The 27,960-nt window shown below is 41.6% G+C and overlaps 1 protein-coding gene across 1 annotated transcript; it reads left to right on the forward strand.

Annotated features, from left to right (window-relative positions):
• The first annotated feature begins 10,163 nt into the window (after positions 1–10,163).
• gfra1b (gdnf family receptor alpha 1b) lies at positions 10,164–27,662 on the forward strand. The gene is made up of 10 exons (XM_079577595.1): positions 10,164–10,763; positions 10,915–11,217; positions 11,733–11,816; positions 19,650–19,828; positions 20,004–20,176; positions 20,731–20,840; positions 22,334–22,468; positions 22,951–23,150; positions 26,536–26,583; positions 26,669–27,662. The coding sequence occupies exons 1-10, from the start codon at positions 10,724–10,726 to the stop codon at positions 26,816–26,818; spliced, it is 1,422 nt and encodes a 473-aa protein (XP_079433721.1). The 5' UTR covers positions 10,164–10,723; the 3' UTR covers positions 26,819–27,662.
• Positions 27,663–27,960: the final 298 nt, after the last annotated feature.

Raw genomic sequence — 27,960 nt, forward strand, 5'->3', positions numbered from 1 at the left:
CATTTACATCTGCTTGCTTCGGCGGTCTCCGAACAGCCATTATGGGACCTCTGTCTCACGTTTACCTGTGCGAGCTTCACTTTGAATCCAAACGCGCCCCATATACGTCACCCCGAGGAGTCGTAAGAAACCAGAATCCTATTTGTCTTTGCTTTAGTTTAAAACTCCCAGTCCCCGTGAAGACAATTACCGCACCCGCTATCTATCCTCACGTGCAATTACTAACAGTGTTTGCCTAATCATGCCGAGATTACCACTGAAATGATCCGCTCTATAGATATTGCACTTTGGAAATGATGTGCAATCTTCTTACATAACTACTTTGGAAGCGATCCAAATCAGAGCAACCCGTGGCGCTGTGGCGTAATTGCTCGACAAGAATAGAGTTAGTTCATAACAAACCTCAATGTGTCCTGCTGCCTTAAACCGCTGTGGGGAAAGAGGAAAGAGCTGTTAGAATGCAGTCACATGGGCCAGTTTCTGCTAGTTCGAAAACCTTGGATGAATAAATCGCGGCATCCAGTTTTAGTCATTGGATTGTGTTCATATTCCATTAAGATCAGGGGCCATAAATACAAATACAAATGAAAAATGTTCAATGTGTAAATGTGAAGGAACTGATCCATAAAACGTCCTTTCAATAGCGCCTTTGTGGTGTTTCCATTAAACTTCATGGCAGTTTTTGTTTTATGTGCATAGACTATGGTAAGTTAGGTGTTTAGACATAGTTTAATCCCATAATTAAGGCAAGACACTGCAGGTGAATAGGGAAAACAATTATATTTAGAGATATCCATTTGAAACTTTTGCTGTAGATCACTGGCATAAATGTGAGAAAAAAATACATGGCAAGTTTTCTGTCATTTTATCTTTTCATATAAGAACAAGGTGTTTTATGCCTAAAAATGCCCCAAATTTCCCATCTTTTCGGCAACGAAATTTGAATAATGAATAGAGCTACATTCAAATGTATGGTTTCATTTTATTGATAAATGAGTTGCCAAGACTTTTTCAGAGGGGATTTTGGATTTCTTGTTTAGTTTTAAAATAAGCAGTTTTTTAGTGGAAAGATTTGTAAAAATGTAATTTTCGCCTTATTTTTTGACATTCAAAACTCAATAAATGGGGCTTAGGGATTAAATAATAAAAAATCCCTCTGAAAAAATCTTCCAAATATTGTTCAGTCCAAGGCTGGAAAATTTGAAGTCTTTAGGTCCGACTGACGTGGACATAGTGCCGCCACAATGACAGAAAAATGTGTTTTGAGAAAAAGGCCCTTGAAATTGCATTGTCCCATATAAGTCTATGGGAGAACATTGAATCAGCGCAATATTTAAACATGTTTTTGTGAAGATTAGGCATATTTTCTGTTTCCAGGTGAAAGCTTGTATGTTCAGAGACCAATTTGGCCCAAAACCTGAAAACTGAAAAAATTGAGTTTTGCCTGTAGTGTCTCCCCTTAAGTTGAATTTATTTCATTTAAAACAGGCAGCAACCTTCCTCTCTCTCGGTACAGCGGCATTTTTTGCCTTTTTCTGCGAACTGCATTTGTGGATTCTGTGTTCCACATTGTTTTACAGGATACTGGATACTTTTTTTTAAAGGTCAAGAGCTAGCTTATCAACTAAACCCATTTGAGACACCTCACATTTATTATTCTGAGACACTGAAGAGGCACCAAGAGCCCCCACACACCTGCAGCACAGTGGAGGCGTCACAAGAGGCGCTACAGGAAACAAGAAAGGGACAAACCAGGAGGCATCTGGTTAAGACTCACAGCGAAGAGTGGATCTGATATCACCAAGTAAATAAAGGTCCTGGGTCAATGTCAAAGTTTTCTGCCCAGGACCTATGTTAGGGTTAAGGTTTGGCTGATTGGCTGGCTGTAACATATGTCCTGGGCAAATAACTTTACATTGGCCCTGGACTCCTTATTACTTGGTGATATCAGATCCACCCCCAGCTAAGCCACACATGCCTTCTATTGCTCTGGCTGATGGACATTCACTGGAGAATAAAACAGGTGGAAGAACAAGAAGGAGGAGGTGGAGGAGCTGACCAGTGCAGGACACCACGCTCTGAAACAGGGACAAACCCAGGAGGTGCTGTAAAGTGTCAGAGGATCAGAGGAGACTGAAGGAAGCCAGGTTTCCTCCGGTTGCTTCGGTCTCCTCTACCTCCAAAAAACATGCTGGTCAGGTTGACCCACAATGGCGGCGCGGCTCAGTCGCAGCGGCTCAGGACTAACATCTGAACACTATTTCGTTCTACGCTTGTACAATGACAAATAAACCACTCACTTGATGTCAGACACATTTTAGTCCTGATACGATCTTGATCCATACATACTTTATTTTATTTTTCTTAAATGGTACTTTGTGTAAAAACTTTGACAGCCACTGATTACAGATTACAGACAAGGTCAAAACATTTGTCTATAATAAAGTTAAAAGACAAATTCGACATCCACCTCCATAGACGATAAGACATTTTTTTAAAAGTCCATATTTCAACACTTGACGGGTCTCATTATAAAGAGAAACACAATATAGATTTTTTCATCTATATTTCCACTTTTGACCATTTTATGGGCAACTAAATCCACTGATAACATGGTGTCACTTTGCCTCTGCCAAGTGATGATGGATGAAAATATAGCTTGTATCTCTCCAGAATATGTGATATATTAATCATATTGTCATATTGTTTTTCATTTGTAAAACTTTTACCTTGGGGTCAAAAGGGGGATTGGCCATTAATTACAGCAAATGCCCTTCCTATAGTAACCAGTCATACAATGTTAAGTTAACAATGTTAAGCAATGACAGCCTTAAATGCCCTGTTGATCAGCTCGGAAGATAATATTTAAACCTAAAGTTGAGCTTATTCACAGGAGAAGTACAAAGAAAGAAGAAAAGTCTGCAGTCATCCAGGTAAAGAAGCATCCTTTTTGAGGTATTTTTCACCAATAAAAACACACTCCTATTTTATTCTCTTTATTGGGTGAAATGTTACGTGGTATGACTTTAACACTGCTCCTCTAAACTAGTTTGCAGAGTGCTTCCTGTTTGCACGTGTTGCTGCACAAATATTTACACCTATGATTGGCATGTGGTCATACTCATTAAAATTCATGATAGAGAAATACTGCTCTTGTGCCATCTGTAAGAAAAAATATTGAAAGAAGAACAAAAAACAGCATAACACGAATCCTTCTGCAAGTGGCCGTTCTCCAAGTCACTTCCCACTCACCATCTATGCTTGTGTGTCGACTTGGACAGTAAATACAGCCATACAATGAGCAGCTTATACTGGATTCACGTCGCTGCTGCTCACCCATGGGTGCCTTCGGCCTCTTACGGGCGCAATGTCAAGGTTGATCCTCCCAGTGGACGCAGGCTGAAAATGGTTTGAAATCCAGGTTTGATGGCCAGGTCTTTCCAGTGCATTCGAGGTGAGGAGACAATGGCAACACTCAGCACTATTTTAAGAAGATCTCAGTGCAGAGCTGTTATGAAATGCCTTTCTGTCTTCTCATCAAAGATGTGTTCTTTTCTGCACTGTGCACCAACACTGCCCCCTAAAGGGAGACAATGTTCACAACAACACATACAATCCCTCTCAATATATAACATGTCTTTGCAACATATGGTTAGGTCAAGCAGAGCATGGATTTCATACAGAGATAATAAGAGAGAACAGCTGGAAGGTAAAGGCATTCACACCACGTAATATATGGAATGTAAATATAAGTGGACAACACAATTACAGCAGCCAAAACATGGACAAGGAACGAGCCTAGTGTAGATGGCACCACAACAATCCTGATGTTGAGTTGATGAAGACCCATGGCCTTGTCAGCTTAGGAAAGAAAGGGTTTCACTTTTGTGAGGAGCCGGAGCTGAAAGAAGCTTGCATTCACAACAGCACAGACCTGCATGTCAAACTTCCGTTTGTTGACAAAAATGACCCGTAAATTCCACACGACTGAAGGGAACCGAGGGCCAAAGCTCAGTGGTAGCTCAACTCTCTGTTTTCTCAAATTGGGATTGAGTGGAAAAACGCCGAGCAAATACCAAACTTTACAAACATCTCAAAACTGTGAAAAGACTCATTATGTGGAAAACTTTAAAATAAACACCACTGCACTGAGAAATCTATACCCATTTACATTTTGCTTTTGAGGCTGTAAACTGATGCTGCAGCTGTAAATTTGCCGAATATGGAGCATATTCAGTGTGGGGTGAACAAACAGAGCACGTTGTGCTTTCAGATCAGAGCTCAGCCCTGGATCAGGACCTGCTTTGACCTCAGCACACAAATCTCTCCAGTTTCCACTGAACCTTTTCCTGAACCATTTTTAGAGGCTCCATCTTGTGTTATCTCCAACGGCGACGGTTTTGTTTTTGTGTTTCATTGTGGGGTAAAGTTCATGGTATTTGCAAAGCTAATCTGTTCTTTGCTGAACAATGTAGGGCCTAATAACAAACAAACCCATGTTCCCAAACAATGAATCCATGTTTAACTATCAGGTTTTCACACTGCGCCTGTGTCTCTATTAAAGAAGACAATGAGACACGGCTGTCCCATTCTTACTCTCAGAATGTATGTTTGACCTCCCTGTTCTTTTTAAAGGAGCAATGTCACATTAATGGAAACAGCAACACATAACCTCGTTTACAATCTGTAACGGTTTATTTGAGGAGCGCAACTCATACATAAGGTAATTCAAAGTGCTTATATAAGATTACAAGAAGGCAGATCAAATCAGTCCATAACACATCAATATAAAATGTAATTCATTAACGGCAGTCAAAGCAAAGAGCTAAATTAAAAGATATAAAGACTTTATAATTAGATAAACAGCATACTAAGGGCTTATTTTCCCACAAAAGTCTGCTTTTAGAAAATACTGGGGAAAAAACAAATTTATTCCACTGCTATAAAAAGCAACAAAAACAGGCAAATAGTGTCTTTAACAGAAGTGCAAAGAGGAAATGTATCTCCATGCAAAAATATTTTGGTCCCTAAAACACAACAGCCTTTTTTCATCTGCTTATATGCAAATTCGGGCAGCAAGGTGCTCCCAAATCTAATCAGTTCTTCAGGGGATGTCTCTTCATATTGTAGCAATGATTGTGCTGAGAACAATGCGTCCCCACCGCTGAAACACAGCGCAATAGAGGCCCAGTATACTGAAATGAAATCAATTTGCTTGTGTTCAAAGTTAGCTAAGGTGACCCTGTCCCGTGGAGCTGGCACCCAAGGGACCGCTGCACTGTGGGCGACCCAGAGCTGACTGATGTGGTAGGTCAGGTGTAATCTGTGACACAGAAAGAGAGAGAACAGAGGAGGGGGAGATGATGCCGGTCTGCAAAGTCACCACTGTGAGTGCCTTCAATAAAGACAAAGGGATGTGAGGCAGTTGAAGCTCCAGAGCCGAGGGTTTGTGGGTCAACGTCTGCCTCACCTCCCACTGAGACCAATGGGGGCTGGTTCAACATCTCATTTTCACATCAGCGCATTAGCTTAGAATAGAAAGAATAGAATCGAAATACATGACGACTACGGCGCAGCACGTCGAGAAGTTTGACAACCAACAAACAAACAAACAAAAAGCTATTACAGACGATTCTTTTTGCTTTGAACATTGAAAGGAAACGTGAACATGTGCAAACCCTTTCAGTACCAGCTGAGACCTGGGAGTCACAAGGCCAGAGTCAGCAGATGGGAGCATCCTCTGAAGTGTTATGGACAAACACGGTAGTGAATGCCTCGCATACATGACATGTCACATATTATGCTGGATAAGCATCAAGTTCCCTTATAGACTTAAGGTAATTGATGTTTCCCGTCTCTGCACTGATAAAAAAGAAAAAAGCTTATAGCATGCAGTCTCACATCCATCCCCTTAACACTAACCTACAACCTGCAACCCTTCATATCACACAACTAATTGGCAGTGAAGCAATGATTGGGTGGATCAGAGAGCCGTGTATAGAGAGCTTTTTCCCACTAGATGGCATTGTTGTCCCTGCAATTCACCAGGGGCTCAACTTTGCTCCTGATGTTTTCCGCTACAGGACGTGTTGTTTGCTGCTAAATAAACTGCCTTGTACAATCCACTGCTTCCTTTTGACTATTGACTCACTAAATTAAACACACGCACATATTGTACATCCATATGTGTCCAACACACGGCGTTAGGGCTTTGGCAAAGGCTCATGGGAAAAAAGATGGCTAAAAACAGCTTACAGTGTTCCAGGCTCACAAGGATTTGGATGCGAGCCTTTACACACAGGACTTACTGTATTTTCAATGGTGGAAAAGTGGATTAGGCGGCAGACAGGAGAATATGGTTCTCTTATTCAATTAGTTCAGTGCATTATCCAACACACAGCCAACACTTTATGGACAAATTCCTTATATCTGTTTCCTTCTTGGACAAACACATTCACTTATTTCACCCCTTTCCACTGATTTATTTCTTTGTCCAGGTGGTTCACTCCACACCTGGAAACAACAAAAATGGCAGAGAACTACTTGTGTTCCAAAGGTGCATGTGTGACTGGAGAGTTAGCAACCAAGATGAGAATACAACACAGCTCAAGAGAGTGACTTTCTTTATTCTCTTTAGCTTTTTGTGTTTGTATAAATGTTTGCAGATTGTGTTTACCACGCAAACAAAATGGAAAGAAAGCTACTGGTGGCACTTGAACTACTGGAGATCTCAACACTGACTGCAGGCTGGAAACACCCCACGCCAGGTTCAGATTTGGAAGTGTTTTTTAACCCAGTTGATTTGCTTTCAAAAATGTGAAACCCTCTCAAATCCTTGCTCATTTTTTTTTCCTTTTCACATCGGCAAAATGCTCCCGTGCAGTTCTGTAATGCAGTGATTAGAATACAAGTTATATCATACCTTAAAGGGATATTTCAGGATGTTTGACATAGGTCCTCATTTCCTTGTTATCCAGAGTGTGTTTGATTTCTGGAGATTTTTACATGTTTTATTCATGCAGTTCTTATATTTGAAGAGTTAGGCAAGTGCTAGGCTAGCGCATGTCTATGGTAACTAGTGGCCTGCATTAAAAACCTCTTCAAAATCATCGGGTCGTCCTCCAACGTTGCCATATCTGATTTGTAGAAAGCTCCTTTGTGAATTCCACATGTAGTAATGCCGGCCGTAGGTAAACAAACCACTGTAGATCCGGTAACCTAGCAGATCACTCCGCCGCTGCGTAGCTTACAACCAGGAAGCTGATGCTGCTCAAATATAAGTTATTTTAAATGCAAAATTGTAATATTTCACAAATTATTCAATCAACACAGACATTTATATTGGTGGTCTGGTGTTATAAGTGATTTGCCTCAGGTGCACTGTGCTTGGGTCAGACTGTTTTTAAATGCAGGCTACTAGTTACCATAGACATGCACTAGCCTAGCACTAGCATAGGCTAAAACTCTTCAAATGAAGGATTGCATGGAGTAAAAATATATATATATATATATATATATATATATATATATATATATATATATATATATATATATATATATATATACTGTATCTCCAGGAATCAACAACACTCTGGATAACTAGGAAATGAGGCCCTATTTCAGAAATCCTAAAATATATCCCTTTAATAGTCTTTGATTGATGTACAAGGCATAGCTTTGTGGACAAATATCCCTTTAGATTTTAAAAATAAATGTTCAACATGTACACGCCATACCTGATGTTGGAAAACTTAGCAACAATTTTAAGTTCACCAAGCCATAGCTCGATCTCTTCCATTTCAAAAGCTACACGTGACAACACATTTTTTTTTCCTTATTATACTTTGCTCATTTTGTGTTACTGTCACTCCCCATTGCAGAATGCACTAGTCAAAGGGGGCAGTAATTGGTAAGTGGGACCTCGCGATGGCCACAGAACAATGCTATCGATTCCACCTAATAAATTTGCAGCACGGCGAGAGCCTGGGCGTTCTTCGGGGACACATCAAATGAATGATAGCTATAGAGAGACGGATAGAGCTCGGGGAGAAAGCTTTAGGAAGGTAATAAATGGGGTGGCTTGAATGAGTGGGGACCCTCTGAGCAGCAGCCCTCTTCCTGTTGATGATTCGGTATAGATTTTCCATTTGTTTAAGCAGGGCGTTTGATATGCAGGAAATACTATGTTACACAGCCACCAACTTAACAACTGCTGGCTTCCGCAACTACGCTTTGTGGCTAATGGACTTTCATCAATCAAGGCACGATGCACTAAATCCATGTGTTGTATTTAGATGTTTAGGGGGAGACAGTGCAATTTTCAGATTCAGATTCACTTGAAAAACAAATAATTGGTTTGATTAGCTTTTGACACTTGAACATCAAAAAACAAATTTCAATTACACATTTTTTTCAGTAATGCTTATTGAAAAACTGATATCCAAAATTGCGATTCTTTTTTCACAAGCCCCTCCACAAGTTCATCTCACAACATGATTTTGGTTATGTAATTCTATCTTGCAAACAGAATTGACCTTTTTTTTTTTTTTTTACAGTGAGGAAGCGTGCACCATATGCATATTTAATGGCAATCCGCCTTTGAGGCCCGTCCCAATGAAATGTATTGACTTACTGGTCTCTGTGTGCGGAGCTTTTAAAAGGGGCCATCCAATAAACTTAAACACTTCATTATGGAAGATATATCACCTTAGGCCTGTGCACTGGAGGGAGCGCAGATGAGTGTAGGAACAGCTTCTCCTTTGCTGTAAGGCTTGAATCGTGGTGTAACAGGAAAAATCATAGACATTTTAAGAAAGTGGTCTCTCCATATTGACATTTTCATGTTCAAGTCAGTTATATTGTTTAACTTAACCTGAGTGTAATTTTGCATATTTTCTTTTGTAAGGCGCATTGAGTTGGTACGAAATGCGCGGTATAAATAAAGTTGCCTTGCCTTGTCCATTTCATCACATGTGGAGGAACGTACAAAGAATTGAAATGCTGATAGTCTCAAACCCTTGGTGAATCTAAAAAAATATGCCTTGGGGTTTGGTGTCTTTGCGGGGGCTGGAGTGTGCTTGCCACAAGAAAGCATTGGTTTTACTCACAGTTAGTTTCTCTGTGTGGAGTTTACATGTTCTCTCCTATGCCATTGGGGTTTTTTTGTCCAGGAAAGTCACTTCGGGGTTCAAAATATCATTTTTGAGAAGCCTGCTCTTGTCCCAAAATGAGCATTTGATAAAGAGAAACCAAATCACCATGAAGGCCCTTTAAACACTTTAGATGAACTAAATGAAATATTAATAAGCATTAGGGTGAGAAGCTCAGTTACCCGGGAAGAGCTCGGAGTAGAGTCGCTGCTCCTTCACGTCGAAAGGAGCCAGCTGAGGTGGCTCGGGCATCTGCTCCGGATGCCTCTTGGCCGCCTCCCTCAGGAGGTGTTCCAGGCATGTCCTATTGGGAGGAGGCCTCGTGGAAGACCCAGGACACGCTGGTGGGACTATGTCTCCGAGCTGGTGTCGCCTCGGGGTCCCCCAAGATCAGCTGGAGGAGGTGTGCCTGGAATGGGAAGTCTGGGCATCTCTGCTGAGATAAGTGGGGAAGGGGGGAAGAAAATGGGTGGATGGATCAGGTCAGGTTTAGGTTTAGGTTTAGGGTTGGCTATCAATAAGCGTATTACTCATGGTCTATTAGTATGTTAACAGGTAAAAGTATAATAAGAAGTGTGTTAAAACTTTACAAGCATATTATTAATGCTTATTAATTAATACCTTATTAATACTTAATGAGAACACCTTAATATAAAGCATTACCAAACATTCTTTGAGGTATGAGTGCTGATCATGTTGCATTTCAAAATTGAAATTCTTGACTTCAATATCAAGAAAAAAGGGGGCAAATTAGAGCAACTGTTGGTTAATAAAATATTACAGGCCTTCTTATAATATCTAATATATTATATTGTTATTGGGGTTGCGCGGTCACTCTCATTTTCTGATTATGTCTGCCCAATAGGAGGTAAGTGCGTTAAGAGGAGATGCCAGTGACCGTAAATATCCTGTGCCTTAACGCAGTCTGGTCCCGTCCTGACAGATGTAACCCTCTGGCCATCAATTACCCTGACTGTTTGAGGGGCTGGATACTAGAGGAGGAGAGTCTCTTAAAAAAAAACGCTCGCCACTCATTAGGGTGATTGTGCGCCGAGCGGCGGTCACGTGACGTCACGGCGCTTCTTTTTTCCCCCTTTTGGAGCGATTGTTCATCTGAGCGGAGCAGCACACACGGGGAAACAGTCCGGCCACGGATCAAACGGCGCGCTCCACCTCTTACGGAATTTATGTATCGACTTGTTTTGGGGATGTACTTCGCCCGCGTGCTTTAGTCCACCAAGGACGGCAAAAGGACAAAGTTGACCCTGCATGCGTGAAGAAATTTTGGACACGATCTTTTTTCTTTTTTTTTTTCTTTTTGGTTAATAAGTGAGTCACCAAAGTTTGCCCGTACGTGGTCTCCGTTCGCGTGGTGCTCTGTCACTTGTTTTGCGTGTGTTTGAGGGCACGCTTTGGTCCTGGCTGGACGCACGGGGAAGAGCTCGAGACGCACGATGATGGATCTAAAGGATGCGTTACCACAATTTGGATCGACGTGATGAGCTGAAGGGGATCGCTTCGACTCTCCGATTATATTTGATTTCACTCCAACTTTAAAAAACCGTCAAAGAAACATGTTTTTCACAACTTTAGTCGTTGTTCTGTCTTTGCAAGGTAAGTGCACACCGAGGCATGACCGTGCGTAAAGTTTCAAGTAAAGTTTGCGCGTTGTCGCCTATTGTTGAAGATGGGGAAACTTTACGCACAAACCATACATATTCCGTCAAACCCAACGTTGTTTTTATGTGTGTGTCTCCATTGTCAGATGTAGGCTTGAGTTTGAAGGGCGACGGTGCGTCCCGGTTAGCGCCAATGGACTGCGTAAAGGCCAGTGAGCAGTGTCTGAAGGAGTACAGCTGCAGCACCAAGTACCGGACCATGAGGCAGTGCGTGGCGGGCAAGGAGAGCAACTTCAGCGCGGTGACAGCCCCGGAGGCGCAGGGCGAGTGCCGCAGCGCCATCGAAGCTATGAAGCAAAGCCCGCTGTACAGATGCCGGTGCAGGCGAGGCATGAAGAAGGAGAAGAACTGCCTCCGGATCTTCTGGAGCATATTCCAGAGTCTGCAAGGTGCGTTCGCGCGTGCTTCAAAATGTCATGTCACATGGACATGAAGGTGCACAGGAAGGTCACAAAAGTATTACGCACAGTACAAATATATACATGTTTTGTTATTCCATATCAACTCAATATTAATCATGAGCTTACTTCACCAAAGCAGTTTTTTTTCTTGCCATAAAATTAAATATTAAAGGAAAATTATACATTTCCTTATAAAGCTGGGACAAAAAAAAAATCTTCTAGTTGAGGGGTATATGCTTTTATCCAAGTAAAAATTCCTGTATAAAGTACTGCAAGAAAAGGGATTAATATTGGTCTAAATCATCATAATTGTTGCACTATCATGCTTATGTTGTCTCTTAGTCATGCAGGAATCGTCGACTCTATACAAGTAGAAGTAGAGGATTTCAAACATCAAGATAAACAAGCGACAACGTACTTAGCCTACAGTGCACGCACCACCTGACATTAACAGCCATTATCAGCCGTGAGCTGTTATGACAAAGTAATCTGTTTTTGTGCAGGTAATGATTTGCTGGAGAACTCCCCGTACGAGCCCGTGAACAGCCGTCTCTCTGACATCTTCCGCCTGGCCCCCATTATCGGCGGTAAGGTATACACAATCAACACCAGTGGCATACCAGACGCCATTTCATTGTGCACAGTAAAGCTTTACTCAGTACACATCTATTATGTCTCCATTTCACTTTAAACCGGCCTTAAGTCGGCACATCTGCCATTTATTCCACCAGCACTCCTCTCAATTGCAGTCGACTTTTGCTTTCAACAGCTATTATCCATAACAGAGGCTCAGATGTGGCACTGTGACCTGTCGCACACAATGCATCATGTAATTTAGGAGATTTCACTCTTGGCTCTTAGGGCAATCTCTAGAGTTCTGCACGTTTGCCATTATCACTTGAATGCAGTTATGTACTTGAGCATGAATTGTCCCTCTTGAGCTTTTGCCATGCACCTGGTTAAAAAGTTGAAGGGGAAAAAAAGCAGTGAATGAAGCATGAGCACACACTGAGTTCATGATGTTCGTGGACAATTAAAGTGTGCTGGAAGGTTAAGCAGGTTATCTAACTGGAGATTTTGTGTTCTCAACTTGGGCAACGTAGCGCAACACACATTTGCATCAGGAAGGCAGGAAGGCGGGCATTTGGCTCATTATCCGCACTTGTTTGCGATATACCTGTAGTTGTATCTGGTTTGGAGAGGGTTCATTGTGAGCAGAGCTGGGAGCACGTGAACATATTTAGAACAGCTAATATCACCCACATAAACAGAGAAAATAAAAAAAAACAACAGCAATTAGCCATCTGCATGCTTTTACTGGGGCCCAGGAACAAAAGCATTTTTAATATGGCTGGATAGAGGAGGAGGTCTGCCGCTGAGCCAGACACAATACGCCAGCCAAAAACTGCCATTTGACTCGCTCTGGCACTGACTGTAATAGAAGCCACTTAGTGCATCACAGTGGCACCGTGCCATGTGTGACAACATAATGGTTAATAGTATTTTTTTTTTTTTTTTTTTTTACAAAAGGCTGCTGCGGTTTGACAGACAAAGGGATTAGTCCATCTCATTTCTCTTCTGAGCTGGTGACAATGCACTTACAGATTTAGCTATATGCTACGAGTTGGTGACATTGTTACTAAAGATATGGTAAGATATTAAATGACCCTTGGACCAAGTTTCTTTTTACACTCACCACTCTTATTTAGTTGGCCTTAATGCTCTATGTAGAACTTTTTTGCAGAGAAATTGTGTACTATCAGAATGTGAATGAATGTGGGTTGGCAGAAGAGATCACAGTCTGTTATACTCATCGTCTTCAATGGTTGGCAAAGGTTCTCAAGCCATAGTCTGTACATGAAGAAGGGGCATTATGCTTTTTGCAGATATTTAGTAAGAATCTCAAACATATCTTCTATCTTGCACTTTGTTGGGTGGATGCAATATATACTTTGTTGGGTGGATGCAATATATATCCAGTACCCAAAATATCCAGAAGTTTCACTTCCTGATGTTCATGCCTTTCTCACCATAAGCTCCTCCTCTTTCTTTCCTTCACTGTGCAGCTGTTTCGATAAACTGAAAAAGAATAGGGGGGAATGTTTGTGCAGCTCAAAAGGCTGTAGTGAAGCTATGGTAAATGGACTCAACTTATATAGCACTTTTCTACCTTTATCAGGCCCAAAGCGCTTTACAGTAAGGAACCAGTCAGCCATTCACTTTCCTTCATTTGCCAATGTACACAAACACTGGAGGCAAGTAGGGTGAAGTGTCTTGCCGAAGGACACAACGACAGTATGCATTTGCGGGAGCTGGGATTTTAACCCCCAACCTTCCGATCATGAAACGACCCACTCCACCAACTGCGCCACCAGCATCACCCCTATGCTATGGCGATAGTTTTTACTTCGCGATGAAAGGATTACACTTAGAAAGATTGAGAGGTGAGGAGCTCACCTGTCCAGGCTCCTCCCTGGTGCTGGAAGGAAAATTCCCATTCAGAATCTCCCTTGATTTTTCAAAGAAAAAATAACTGATAATAATATAATAGTTTCTTCCACGGTGCTAAGAATAGAAATTCGAGAAGACCCAAAGATTACTCAAAGATGCGCGAGTGGCTTGAAACACAGCTCCAGGTATGTTTTTGATGTAACCTGGTTAAAAGCTCTGAAAGAAAAACACTCACCCTTGAAGAGCCTTTAAGAATGATTGATTGACTTCTGGAATGAAGAGAGTACTTACTTCATATATTTCTCTATCATGTGACTCTAAATTAAGTTTTGGTCATTAATTAATATTCCAAAACTCTTTTATCATTGCTGGGCCTTGTATCTTGGAAGCAGAAGGAGTCACCGCTTAATACCGTAAGGATTATAAATCAACTTTGAATATACATTTCAGGGATTAAAAGGTCACGTATCCGGAAATCATTTGCTGCAAGTGACCTTAATCCTGTAAATCAAAGACAGGCTTGAGGGAAAAGCGCTGACATAATGCTCTGTGTACAATAACCAGTATGTGGGACACAGCACAGACATATGTAATGGTGATTTGTAATATTTCATTTGAAAAGGGTATTCTCTCTCTCTTCTCTCTCTCTCTCTCTCTCTCTCTCTCTCTCTCTCTCTCTCTCTCTCTCTCTCTCTCTCTCTCTCTCTTCCTCTCTCTCTTTCTCTCTCTCTCTCTCTCTCTCTCTCTCTCTCTCTCTCTCTCTCTCTCTCTCTCTCTCTCTCTCTCTTCTCTCTCTCTCTCTCTCTTTCTCTCTCTCTTTCTCTCTCACTCTCTCTCTCTCTCTCTCTCTCTCTCTCTCTCTCTCTCTGTGATATGACAGTAGCTATTGACCAATCTGCCTTTTCCTGGTTAAGAAGTGCACTTTATAGATTTTTCCTCTTTGGGCTCATGACAGGATTAGATTTCAGTCATTACTGGAGTCGTGTGATCATCAGGGCTCGCTCCCAAATGTTAAGTCATCAAAAATGTGTCTGTTAACACTGAAAAAGAAAAAAAATCACCATGCCTCAGTCCAAACTAATAAATATCCTTTTGTCATGCGTCTGTGCAGCAGTGGCTGAGTTGGTTCATAGAGAATATCTGATGTGATCTGGGACAATTGGAGTCCCCTCATTCATTGTGCCTGTGGCCCGAGGCACAGATTAGAGCCAGTCTGGGAGAACCATTCAGCGGCTCAGTGGCCACAGTGGTGCAACATGCTGCTTTACATTTCTTTTGGCCGCGTGCACAAGACAGCCTTCTGTTCAGCAGGGCTTTTAGTGGGGCATATTTTTTTGTAGGCAACACAGACAACTTGAAATTGTGTATCAAAGTGTATCTCCAAGTTATTGAATTGCAATCTTTTTATGGCGGGGACATGGATTACGCCTAGTTTATGTACCATGTTTTCTGGACAATAAATTACTCCGGAGTATAAGTCGTACCAGCCTAAAAATGCAAAATGAAGAAGAAAAAAAAACATATACGTTACTCCGGATCATAAGTCACACCAGTGTAAAAATGCAAAATGAAGAAGAAAAAAACATATATAAGTCGCTCTAGAGTATAAGTCGCACCAGCCATGTCAACTACCTGGGCATGGAGGCACTCTTCAGTGGTGCAGGAGGTATTAGTACAAGTCTAGAGCGGCCTCTCGCGGTTGTCAATGTAAAAATAACAAACATTGTGGGATTTTATATTTTGATATATAAGTCGCACCTGAGTATAAGTCGCACCAAGCCAAAGTTTGGGGGGCGAAGTGCGATAGTCTGGAAAATACAGTCTTGTTTTGGTCCAATTTAATTTGATCTTGGGCTCGACCCAGTGGTACTGAGGTTAAATACTTAATATTAGATATGAAGGGACATTAGGAGGGTCAAATCTTATATGACTCAGTAACTGGTGTGAAAAGTTTGAGACCCACTGCTGGAGAAAGACCAACGATTGTCCTATTTTCCTTATTTTTGGCAAATCCAAACAAGATGACTTGACACTTGATCCGTTTCCTTGTGCCACGCGGCCACGCTATATAAAGTTACACCCGGCATTCTTTAACAAGGGACGCCGGTAAATGGCAAAATCCATTTCCCATTAGCCCGAAACCACAATGATGATCTAACCTCGTGACCTAATGGATATGTGCCAGAGTGATTCAGTCTGGCCGTTGGACAGGTGCACCCAGCCGCGGCCGTGCATCTTCACAGCCTCCTGAACACAGCACTCAAACTACAACAAGCTGTCCATGCACCATTAGCCAGACGCCAGCGATGTTGATCTCCAAACACGTCAACATCGAAGCCACGAAACTGTAAACACCTACCTTTAGCCGAACTTATTCAAGTCTGCTGGAGCTTTAAGTCACTTTCGTCCGCCATCTATTTTTGTCGGAGCGTAAAATCGGGCTGATGCCAGTGCTCTTGTATCAGTTTGTATACGGTTATGTTGTACCTATTTCTAAAACACATCACTAATGCCCCCAAATGAAACACAACAGGGAAATAAAGTGTTGCCGCCATCTGAAGCCCCATCTGGAGGTGTTTAAGACTTTTGTAGTGCTTTAAGGGGAGCTCATGCAAACTTCTGAGGAGTCTATTTCGGGGGTTTGAATTCATGTCTATTAAAAACATTGCAGGCGTATCTTTTTGAATAGCCAAACCCTCTCAAAATGGCAAACAATGCAATGGTCAAAGTCATGTGATTGCAACCCATGAGAATAAAGATTACCAGTGAAGGTATTGTCTGTAGGATGCGCTCAGCAACTGAACTTTGGCTGTGTGAAGCTTAATATGAGGAAACAAGCACAAGTTTCACAGTTTGGAAAGCTAAATACATCCAGAATTCCGTCAGTGAGATTTATAGCAGAATGAAGTAACTCATGCCCCTAGAGGCCATAAGCGCCACTGCAGGTGTCGTAGCATGTTACGTTTTTTTACTCATTAATTGTCCATAAGAGTAAATACTACGCTGACAGAAAAGACAAAGGCAGAGAGGGATATTGTACATCCAATTACACAATGGAGATCATTTTTGTTACTCAAACTTGGCTGTAAATATTGTTTAAGTGGTGCTAGCCCACACTTAGCTTTGCCCGTTAGCCTGTTAGCGACTTCTTTATATTCTATTAGTGTGTATTGCGCCTCCAGGCAGGAAAGTTGTGGGGATCGAGACGTTTTCCGAGCTGGATTTCGCCATAGGTTCTTGTAAAAATCCAAGTTCAGTCATTTGAGGAAGATCACGGGTTAAAAACTGAACAAGGACTAAGAAAAAAGGTAGAAACAGACAGAATGGCAATATCTGAGTCACACAGTCACAGAGAGAAATATCTACAACAAAAGCAATTATTCAAACATCATTTTGAGGTCCAAATATAGTGCTTTGACCAGACCTGCCCACAATCTGCCGCGGTAATTGCACCACTTTTTAATTAATGCCTGAAGAGAAAACATCCGATTGTGCCAACTAAGATTTAGCTAATTGCATGGGGCACACTTCATAAATTCATCATCGAGTCTGAGGGAAGGATTTAGTGATTCTGGCAGCGCGCCTCCGCCGTTCATTTTGCTTTTTTTTAGAGAGACGGCAAAACATCGAATGGCCCTATACTGTCAGACGACAACAAAGATTGTGCATCAATAGATTTGGCGTGCGTTTCTACGATTCCAGTCTCAGGCGCACCGCAGTAAAGGATTTTCTATGTGCGGCTCGTCTATGGATCAATGAGTAGATACATATTCATAGGGCCAGTTCTCAGGTTGCAGAGTCTGAAGAGTGATCGCTGCAGGAACAGGGAGGGGCTTGTGATAAAGCAGTGACCTCAGAGTTGCAGGAAATGTTTATGTGACTCCATTGGCTGGGTACGCAGAGAAATGAGATGATATACAGAGCTGTGCAAAAGTTAGCTGTTGAAAAATGCCAGTGCAGTATAGAACACCAACGTTTCGAACTGTTTTTCGATATCCATCACTCAAACTAATGACAGCTAATCTAAACCACACACTAACATCCACAGCGTGACCCTCTCAGAGTCTCATATTGGCAGTGTTATTGAAGAACTCCCGAAGGACACCGTCATTAGGCTCCTTCCCGCAGTATCGTAGGATTGTATTAGTGAACCGGTCAAAGGTCAGCTTCCGGAGTTTGCCCCGAGGACGCATCACCTGACGTGCTCCGGCGGTGGCCTTGCTTAAAGGGAGAACCCAAAACCAACCAAAGCATGAGACAGATTTGTAAAGCTTCTCAGTCAGTTTGCCCAAGCTCATTTGTCAACGAGCTCGCATGGAATATTGTTGGAAAATGTGATTGTTTCGCCTGACCCTTTCGAAATGTGCCTCTTGTTCATACATTAGAAGTGTAGTCCTGTCGTGTTCCAGTGTTGACATTTCACATCTCTTCAACTTCAAAGTAACTTCATCCAGATTACTTGTTTTTGAAAACCTTTGCCATCACGGCTCCTTATTCGGATTTTGCAAATGGGCATTATCCAATGTTCTTTTGTGTCAGTGCCAAACCCCATTGAATACTGAAGGCTGCATCTACATCAGATTAGACAATATATGTTAAAGGTGCATTATGCAACTTTTTATGTGGAAAAAAAAAGTTGACATTTGTGCGTATTTGACCTTGTAGTGATCCAGCGCCTGTGTGATTGGTCAGCATGACGCCTTCACTTTCGATCACGGTGGTCTCCTGGATGCTCGAGGATCAATTGTTTTGTAGGTTTTTTGGCGAGAGGGTCCATCCGCAGTGAAAGCCTTCCAAACAATTGATCCTGGAGTGTCTTGGAGACCAACATGATCGAAAGTAAAGGCGACATGCTGACCAATCATACAGCCGCTGGGTCACTACAAGGTAAAATATGCACACATATCACCTTTTTTTCCCGCATAAAAAGTTGCATAATGTATCTTTAAATGTAAATTAAAAAATAATACAAACCAAAAAAAAGATAACGTCTGAAGTTTCATCATTTGACGTAGCTCAGCTTACTAGGGATTTCTCTGTTATTGACACATTCCCTGACCATTTATCGCCTTTATACTGGATGTGTGTGACTATGAGTAAGTAGTAAAAATGAAAGTAAAAAAGAAAAACTTGCAAGAATTGTGTTTTCACAAGTAATCGCTATGATTTTAAACTTATAGACACCATGTCGCCTTTAGTTCCCATGATAATTGATACTATTCTTATTTCCCTGCTTGAATTGCTCTACATTTCCTTTTACCTTTCTCATAATATTCAACTACTGTTCAGTTGTTCAGTTTCATATTCAGCCTAAATGAAGAGCCTATTTGAAGAGCATGGTTACGTGTAATAACAATTGACATCTGGTGTCATAGCCTCACCCCTGAGACTGAAACAGGAAGAGATCTGAAGGCATTTGTCAGTTGTAAAGAAATGGCTGTGGTAATGTGTGATTAACCCACGGTTCAAGACTGTATTCAGATGTAATCATTCCGCGGCGCACTGGGCTCCATTCTACCTCAAAGGCAGAATTACCAAATGCACTCTTCCATGCTAAAGGCGGAGGATACACTCGCGTTAGTGCACACAATCAGCGGAGCAAGAGCAGGTTTAGTGGCAGAAAAATGAGACGTTATCTTGTGTGTGAGTTGTGCAGCTGCTGTGTGTTGTGGAAGGAGTGAAGTCACCTTGAGGAGAGGTGTACAGGCAGGTTTTCCAATGGATTTCTGTTTGGTAATGTTGTGAACACTTACAGGAATTATGTGCATGACAAAGAACGCTACTGTGTTTTTGGTGTTGGATTCACAAAACGACTTTACTGTGAGTGAATGTTCTGCAATGACACTTACAAATGTGTTTACAACCCAGACACAGTCACTTCCAAATCTGAATGGACATCCGAACGAATCTGCCTTTCTGCACTGTGACCTTTTCACTGTCACTTCACTGTGTCCTCTTCTCTGCCATAGCTGAGCCTCCGTCCACTAAGGAGAACAACTGCCTGAGCGCGGCCAAAGCGTGTAACCTGAACGACACGTGTAAGAAGTACCGCTCCTCTTACATCAACCCCTGCACCAGCCGCGTCTCTGCCTCCGAGGTTTGCAACAAGCGCAAATGCCACAAAGCGCTGCGACAGTTCTTTGACAAGGTAATTGTGCACCACATGCAGATTCAGAACTATTTCAGTTCAGATTCTGAGATTTTTATGGGCAGCCTTACGCAAAACCACTGTCAGATTTCAAACACTTTTACTTTTTAGTCTAGACTAAATCTGACATCGTTGACGTGTGTATTTTTGTCAATCCCTTTCGTTGAATGAACAGGTGCCCACCAAATACAGCTACGGCATGCTGTTCTGCTCATGTCCGGTGGGCGACCAAACCGCCTGTGCTGAGCGCCGGAGACAGACCATTGTTCCGGTGTGTTCTTACGAGGACAAAGACAAGCCCAACTGCCTGTCCCTCCAGAATACCTGCAAGGCCAACTACATCTGCAGGTGTGGACGCCCGAATGGCCTCTTTATTGTCATATCGCACACATTGTCATGGTTGACAGGAGCCACATTTAGTTTCTCCAATTGTGAAATTAAAAAGGCCCGAAGAAGAAATGTTCCCATACACAAACCAAACCAGTTTTTGAACGGTTAATCAAGAAGGAGCCAATTTGTTTTACTTCTTATTGAAAAGGTTTTGTTCTGAAGTTCCCCTCAAGGGTCTTCGACATAGATATTGTGACCCATTGGGTGGATGTACAGTAAAGGTACGGCACATTTCTAATTAAATGTACATATCTTGCATCAGGGGATCACAATCTTAACAAAACTCAAATACAGTATCCAGCAGAATATAGACACTATCGGACTATTGATCAGTCTGGGGGCTTTGGCTTGAAAGAGGTCTGTTTTAACTAGTTTCCAGATGACTACGTATAAAACCTTTGTCACCGTCAAACACACCATACACAGACACATCAACAGAGAGTCTTTTTCTTTGTTTTACCGTTTTAATCCAGCTCTAACAACAGTGTAAAAATGTCCCTCTTTGTTCCTAGGTCGAGGTTAGCAGACTTCCTGAGTAATTGCCAGCCCGAGCCCCGCTCCATCTCCGGCTGTCTCCGAGAGAACTACGCAGACTGTCTCCTCTCCTATTCTGGCCTTATCGGTAAAAGAACTTCTCCATTACAGAAAGACAGACTCACACTACTACACGCTACTACCAGATTTAGCCTTTAGTTCACAATAGCCGACCCAGTTCAGCTCATTCAGGTGACGGCACAAATCACATACGTGACCAGCGTGCAGAAATAGTCGCTTTTTCTTCGTTCTGTCGGTCTCCCGCAGCAGTTTTATTGAGGTAAAATTATGTCCCATTGAAGTGAAATAATAAGAATTGAATGGGGGGCAGAAGTGGTGGACGTTTTAATCAGCACGAGTCCGACCCAGCTTCACATTGGTTACACTCGGATGAACTTACATCTCCCCCGTTTACCTGTTCAGAACATAAGCCTCGACCCCCCAAGGCGAGGAACCAGCACAGTCAAGCTGGCAAACCACTAATACGACTTTTCAGCCGGCCTCAGCCTGAACACGAAGACCACAGGTGACTAATGATATGAAATGAAAGCCAGATGCAGCTGTACTTTTATTAAAGATATCAATTTGAAACTTTTCAAGTAGATTTTAAAATATTCAGCATTTTTTTCCAAGGGCATTTTGGATATATTTGTGGTAAAGATTCTAATTCTGTCTCGTCAGGCTAAGAATGAAAAAAAAAAAAATCTCCAAAATAATAAGCATCAGATTTGAAAATGTTATGTCTGTAAGTGCTGTTTTAATGAGAGTGAAAAAATGGCCTTTGAAGGTAAAACGTTCTCCTTCTGAATCTGGTGGACGTTATGTTCGGTGCAGTTATAACCACTCTGACCTTCACCCATCGTACACTCACACACTCACACAGGCTGATGTGTGGCAAGGACACAACAATAGTGGCTCAGTGACCGACCATTCGCCCACCTTTCAAAAGTTCAGCGGTTCAACATTACGTGCAAATGCTGGACAACCGTCCCCACAAAATAAACTAATAATAAAGTCAAGGTCAACCACAGAGCTTGGTGATGGAGGTGGAGGTGGTGAAACAACTCTAATAACAAAACTACAGCTATACCTGTTACTCAACATTTATCACTGTGCATTTGATTATAAAGCATTTTCATTAATCATCAACAATCATCGGGATAATTTTCCTCCTTGAAAGTTGTGAAAAGCTTATGATCTAATTCATGTGAAGAATTGAAAGATAGAATTGTCTTAGGAGTGAGTTTGTACAATCTAACAGTACAACTTATCATGCTCCATCAAACTCAGGCCTTTAATTAAACGTTTTGTCCTTGAAGTTGAGGTGCAACAAGACTCCTTTTGATGGGAAGGCAGATTTTGTTCAGGGCTCTGTGTTTGTCACTTTTGATCAGAAGTTGTACGAGGAAGGAACCAGCAGTACACAGGTCACAACATACAAGAAACTGTTGCTCAAACGCTGAAATGTACTTTAGTAAGTTCGTGGCATGTGTTGCATTTTGTTCAGAAACAACCTTAGTAAATGATCATTTCAATTGTAGATATGTAACTTCAGTGCGTGTTTGTGTGCGCTCTCTGCAGGTACTGTGATGACACCCAATTACGTGCGCTCTCAGGGGATTAGCCTGTCACCGTGGTGTGACTGCAGCAGCAGCGGCAACAACAAGCCCGACTGTGATAAATTCAACCAGTTTTTCTCTGACAACCGCTGCCTACGTGAGTCTGGCTTTGTGGCCTCTTTCTGCCTTCGACCACATTTAGATTGGAAATAGGCTGCCCACTCTTTATTACTAATTTGTTGTTTAATTAGTCTATTGTCCAGCCAAGATCCTCTACAGTTTCTTTTTTTTAATTAACCTAATTCAAGTCCTTTAATAAATTACGAATAAGAGTCACAAAAGCCAGATTTAAAAGGATTCATTACTCATCTAGGCTACAGTATATATATTATTCTGAACATTCAAAGTAGCTTTACAATTTGTTCATTCACTCCCCATTACGATTGGCAAGCAACTTTTGCAAACATAACTACTTTGAAAAAGAGGAAATAAGGGCAAAATAGATTGGCTTAGTAAATTAGGCCTTATGATCACATTTGTCCACCTGCCTTTTAAAATATTTCAATGTTTTTACTCTTTTTACTCATATTATAAAATCATGAAATGTCCATATTAAAAAAAGATTTTGCGTAATTCCAGGAAATGCCATCCGGGCTTTTGGCAATGGCACAGACGTGGGAGTGTGGCAGCCACAGCCTCCCATTGAACCCACAGTGATGGAGCCACGCATGACCCGCCCCAGAGGCAAAGAGTCGAGCGGCAACTCCCTGGACGCACTGAGCGACATGAGCCGAATGGACCTCAGTGCGGACTCCTCCTATAACATCTGCGGGATGCAGGTACTTTAACTATCATGGGAAATTAATGGAATTAACCGCAGATCTTCAAGCAGAACTAAGTAACTTCTTTACCTTAATAAATCCTTTTCGTAGTCCCTCTGGGGGTAATACAAGTGTTAATGGGATGATTGGGGGCTTTCATCTCCCCCTGGCGTCTCTGGCCAGAAAACCACAATTGCAACTTCACTGCCACCGGGTCGGAGTCACCAATACACACTAATACGTTTGTTAAGTGGTGACGTCACAGCTCTACTTCCGGAGTCGCATAGACCGGCAGATGTGAAACTACAAAAAAAGTCTTCAATCTCACGATCAATATTTCTGAAACTCAACAGAGAGTTACTGAACATACTTATTTATCAGTCCCATTAACCAACAAATCTGTACCTACTGCTGTAAAAGTAATATTTACCAAAATCCTTACATTTGGGTTTAGCCGAGAAAAATGCTAATGTCCGAGTCGGCGCAGTAGCCACGCTAACCCCAGAAGTAGCGACTTTAGTAAATAATACTTTTTTAGCAGTAGGTGCAGCATTTTTGGCTAATGAGTCTGAGAAAAAAGTAGGTTCAGTAACTCTCCCATGAGTTTTTAGAAATATCGATTGTTGTTTTGAAGAGTTTTTTTTTTTTAATGTTTTTTTTTACTTGCATATTTGCCGGTCTGGTAGCTGAAGCTGAAGTTGTGACATCACACTTAACAAACGCATAGAATACGAAGAAGACGCTAGCAGGCTAAAGGGGAAAGCTAGCTGCGGGCTAGCGCCACTTAAACAGTTTTTACAGCCAAGTTTGAGTGAAAACATCTCTATCCTGTAAATGTATGTACAATATCCTTCTGTCCCTTTGTCTTTTCTGTCAGTGTAGTTTTTAATCTCACAGACAACTAATGAGTAAATGACACCTGCAGTGGCGCCTATGGCCTCTAGGGGCATAAGTTGCTTAGTTCTGCTTTAACTTTCCCCAACGTTGAATTGAGATTTTGAATGATAAAACGCTGGAATTATCATTAACAAAATCTGGACAATACTTTTTATATTGTTATTGCCAGTGTTAGTCTATGGAAAAAGTTTGCCAAACCCCGAAAACATTTCTTTGGTCACATTCAATCCTGAACATTACAGAGAAGAAACTTGTGAGAATAATACTAGATAAAAATGATTAAAAGAGGCTTGAAAACATTCGGAACCCACTATAAGACATACCAAGGGTTAAGGTTTCCCATTGTCTGGGTGGCTTGAGGAGATTGAGGGGCAAAGTGAAAGCTCGACAGACGTGTGGCTATGACACCTTGATAGATCCCCACCTCGGGCAGAAAGACGAGCCCGCTGTGAGGAGTGAGCCTTTCCAAACCTGTCACGCCAAAACCCAAATGTTTCCATAGTAACCTCAGAGTGGTTCCACAGTGATGATTGGCTTTACGTATTCAAACAAATTAAAGATCCTACCTGTATATTCTATGCTACAATACATCAGTGGACACTGCACATGGAAAGTAGCTAAAGCTAAATCTAGAGTAAAGCCTATTTCATTGTTTTAGCTCATGGTCCCAGTTAAATAAACGAATGAACTAAACCAAACATTAGTATTTGCCGATTTACCTAGCCTTCTCGTGAGACTTTTCCACTTTTCCACTCTGACTTCGCCCTCTGTTTTTGCTCCGATAAAACTTATAGGGCTATATTTTTTAAATGAGATCATATCACATGCTCTCCGCGGACACTCGATCATATTGGCTCTTAATAGAGATAATATGATTTATCGCCGGTGAAATAAAAACATAGTGGAGGAGAAAAGACCTCCTATAAAGCAATTAATCATTCGTCTCTTTGGCTGCTTTTGCAATTCTCCCACTTAAAGCCCGGCGCGTGCAGTGTTTATTATGTTCCCAGAGCTCTCTGGAGGCACTTTATCATTCGCTGTGGTCCATCTCTGCATCTGGAGGGAACTGGGTTTGTTTGTGCTTGTGTAGATATGTGAGAAATATAGTGGAGGAAACTTTTTCATTTTTTTTAATGCACGGGGCAGCTGTAAGCTTAAACTGCAGCCAATAAGTGCAAACAAACTTCTATCTGTCCCATTCGGAGTTTGGGAAAAGGAAGCGAATTGGTCGAAAGGCTAAACTAAACTAAACTTTAAGAGTGTGAATTCTCCAAAAGCATTCTGATTGTGTAAGTTGATTATTAAGTACCAATATACTTGCGCCTCACTGCAAGAAGGCTCCGGGTTTGGCTTTTCTGTGTGGAGTTTGCATATTCTCTTTGTGTGTGTGTCTGTTTCCTCCGACTGCTTTTGTTTTCCCTACCACTAAAGTACCCCTATGCAAAAGAGATTCTGAAATCTGAAATCTGGGAAATCTTTTTTGGTTTAACCTCTTAACCCCCCCGCCCGAACCCGAGGACATTTTCTCCAGTTTGGCTTCACGCAAATCAAAACGGGCCAGCGATAGCAAAACCAAAAAGCGATAGCAATAGCAAAACCAAAAAGCAACAAAAAAGTGATGAGAAAGCCACAAAAGAGTGACAAAAGTGTGCCAGAAAAGCAACACTAGCACAACCAAAAGTGAGACAAGAGCAAAAACGTGATGAAAACATGAAAACAAAAAAGCAACAACAAAAAAACGATAAAAAAAGAAGCAACAAAAAACACGTAAACCCCCCAGTTTTGTAGGCCTTAGCTTTCAGACAATACACTGTTGCTCTCCAGTCAAGAAGCTTTTTGATTTGGGTAAAGTCGAAATGGGGAAAATGTGGGTATGAGGTTAATAGTGGTCTATGAAAATATTTTCCAATCAAAATGTATTAATTTCATGTTCTTTTATGTTACATTATTATGTGTATTATGTGTATATGTTTATGTTATATCATGTTTGCTACGAATTTTGAGCAAACCACTGCTAAACCAGATCAAGCCTGAAGGACAAGTCGTAACTTAGCATGTTAAAGTGATAGTCTGTAAGTTTGCAAAGTGAGGAGAGAAAAGTATCATTTGAAAGTAAACAATCAAACGAATCCCCTCTTTAACCAAAAAGCCCTTTTTAGTTTGCAAAATGAGGTGAGCAGGAACAGAATGCATCACACTCCTCCCCTCTCTCTCCTGATTGGACCTAACAGGCTGGTTCACAGAAAGAGCTTGTCTCATTGGTCGACAAGGGAGGATTCTAGACTCTGATTAGTCGCTAAGATCCGGGAAGGAGGGAATCTAACTAAAAATAATGTATAATATTAGTTTAGTTTACATCAACATGCAAGACAAAGTGGTTGATTTTACACATTTTATAACATTAAAGACTTCCAGACTATCACTTTAACTTTCATTCGATTAACCAAAGAACAGAACTGCTTGTGGCTCTAAACCTATGAATATTTTTTTATCTATTTCGTTACAGGCTCAAAAACTGGTGTCTAATCTCTCAGCGGACACAACTCTCTGCGTGGTAAGTCTGTTCAGATTCAAACAATTGCACAAACCATTCTTTTTCCTACCATTATTCTTTTTCCTAACGTTGTATTTTGACACAGAACCACGCTTTGGATGCGTCCCGTTCAAACGCCATCTCCCGCAGCGGCGCAGCTGGACCTTCACATCAAGCTGCTCTTCTTCTCCCCCTGGCTCTGTCCTTCACCCTCTCTGCACCCGCCTTGCTCCATGGACATGTCGGACTTTTGTAGAGTCGGCGGGCGTGGATTTTGTTTTGAGATCATTTCAGTTTTTCGTCGAGTATGGACATGGCTTCTCAGACTGGTGAACGAGCCGAGAGACTTTGGGCTCTTGTTTGGGAAGACTGACATGGACTTGGCCCCACACTCTTTGAGATAATTTACTGTGTTTGGACAAGCATCGCTCTGTCGAAGGGTCAGTGTGGACAATTCCTTGCTTCTCGTGCTGTGTGTGTCCAAGCACCACTTTTGGGGCTGGGGGTAAAAAAAACTTTAAAAATAACACATAATGCTGCTCTTACTGCGGTTTTCTGATGGGTTAATTCATAGCTTAATATTGAACTGAAGCCGTGAGTTTAAACCTGAACAGTCACTCGTTTTATCCAGGTCAAAAAGAGAACCACAGGAAAGCCCAGTGTCGCTACATAGTAAAAGCTCAGCCCAGTCTCGCTGAATATATTGATTGTCTAAACATGTCGCCTTGTACATAGAATATGCCAGCGTGCATACAAAACAATGAACGGTGCACTTTGTAACAGTATGCTGCTGTGATGAGCTTGTAACATGTCGTCTGTGGTGTTTTTAGTCGGGTAGTGCGTACGTACGTGGACATCGGGACACACTGCAGCGTTGAAACAAAACCGATCTTTGTTGTGTTATTTTTTGATCGCCAAAAGTGAGTGGTGTATTTTTCCGGACGAGTCTCCTCTGTAACAAGATCAAGCAAAATATATTAAGTAATAAACCAAAATATTCTGACTTGATTTAACTTATTTTACAAGCATTTTTATAAACATTTCTTCTGCATCTCACGTTTTTTTTTTATTTGCTAACTGGTACAATACGTCTCTTCGAGGTTAATGTGTATTGTACTGTCCCTAAATAAACCCAACTAAACAACCCAGGGCATGACTTTGTTTTTTTTATTCTAGGAAACTGCATCTCCCTGTGGGTTCTTCAGCTCTTCATCATGTTCATACTATTTGGAAAGACACTAAAGGGACTAGATGGAAGTTGTCATTTTTAGACTCGCTACTGCCACCTCAGGTCTTTTACGCATAACTACAGCCTCCATATTAAAGCAGTACTAAGTAACTTTCGTAGTCCCTCTGGGGGTAGTGCAAGTGTTAATGGGATGATTGGGGGTCTTTTAT

Source organism: Gobius niger, assembly GCF_951799975.1.
Source record: "Gobius niger genome assembly, chromosome: 19".
Lineage (NCBI taxonomy): Eukaryota > Metazoa > Chordata > Actinopteri > Gobiiformes > Gobiidae > Gobius > Gobius niger.

Coding starts and splice junctions, on each gene's coding strand:
- gfra1b (XM_079577595.1), top strand. CDS start 10,724: ATGTTTTTCACAACTTTAGTCGTTGTTCTGTCTTTGCAAG. Junction 11,817..19,649: donor CCTGGCCCCCATTATCGGCG/GTAAGGTATACA, acceptor TCTCTGCCATAG/CTGAGCCTCCGTCCACTAAG. Junction 23,151..26,535: donor ATAACATCTGCGGGATGCAG/GTACTTTAACTA, acceptor ATTTCGTTACAG/GCTCAAAAACTGGTGTCTAA.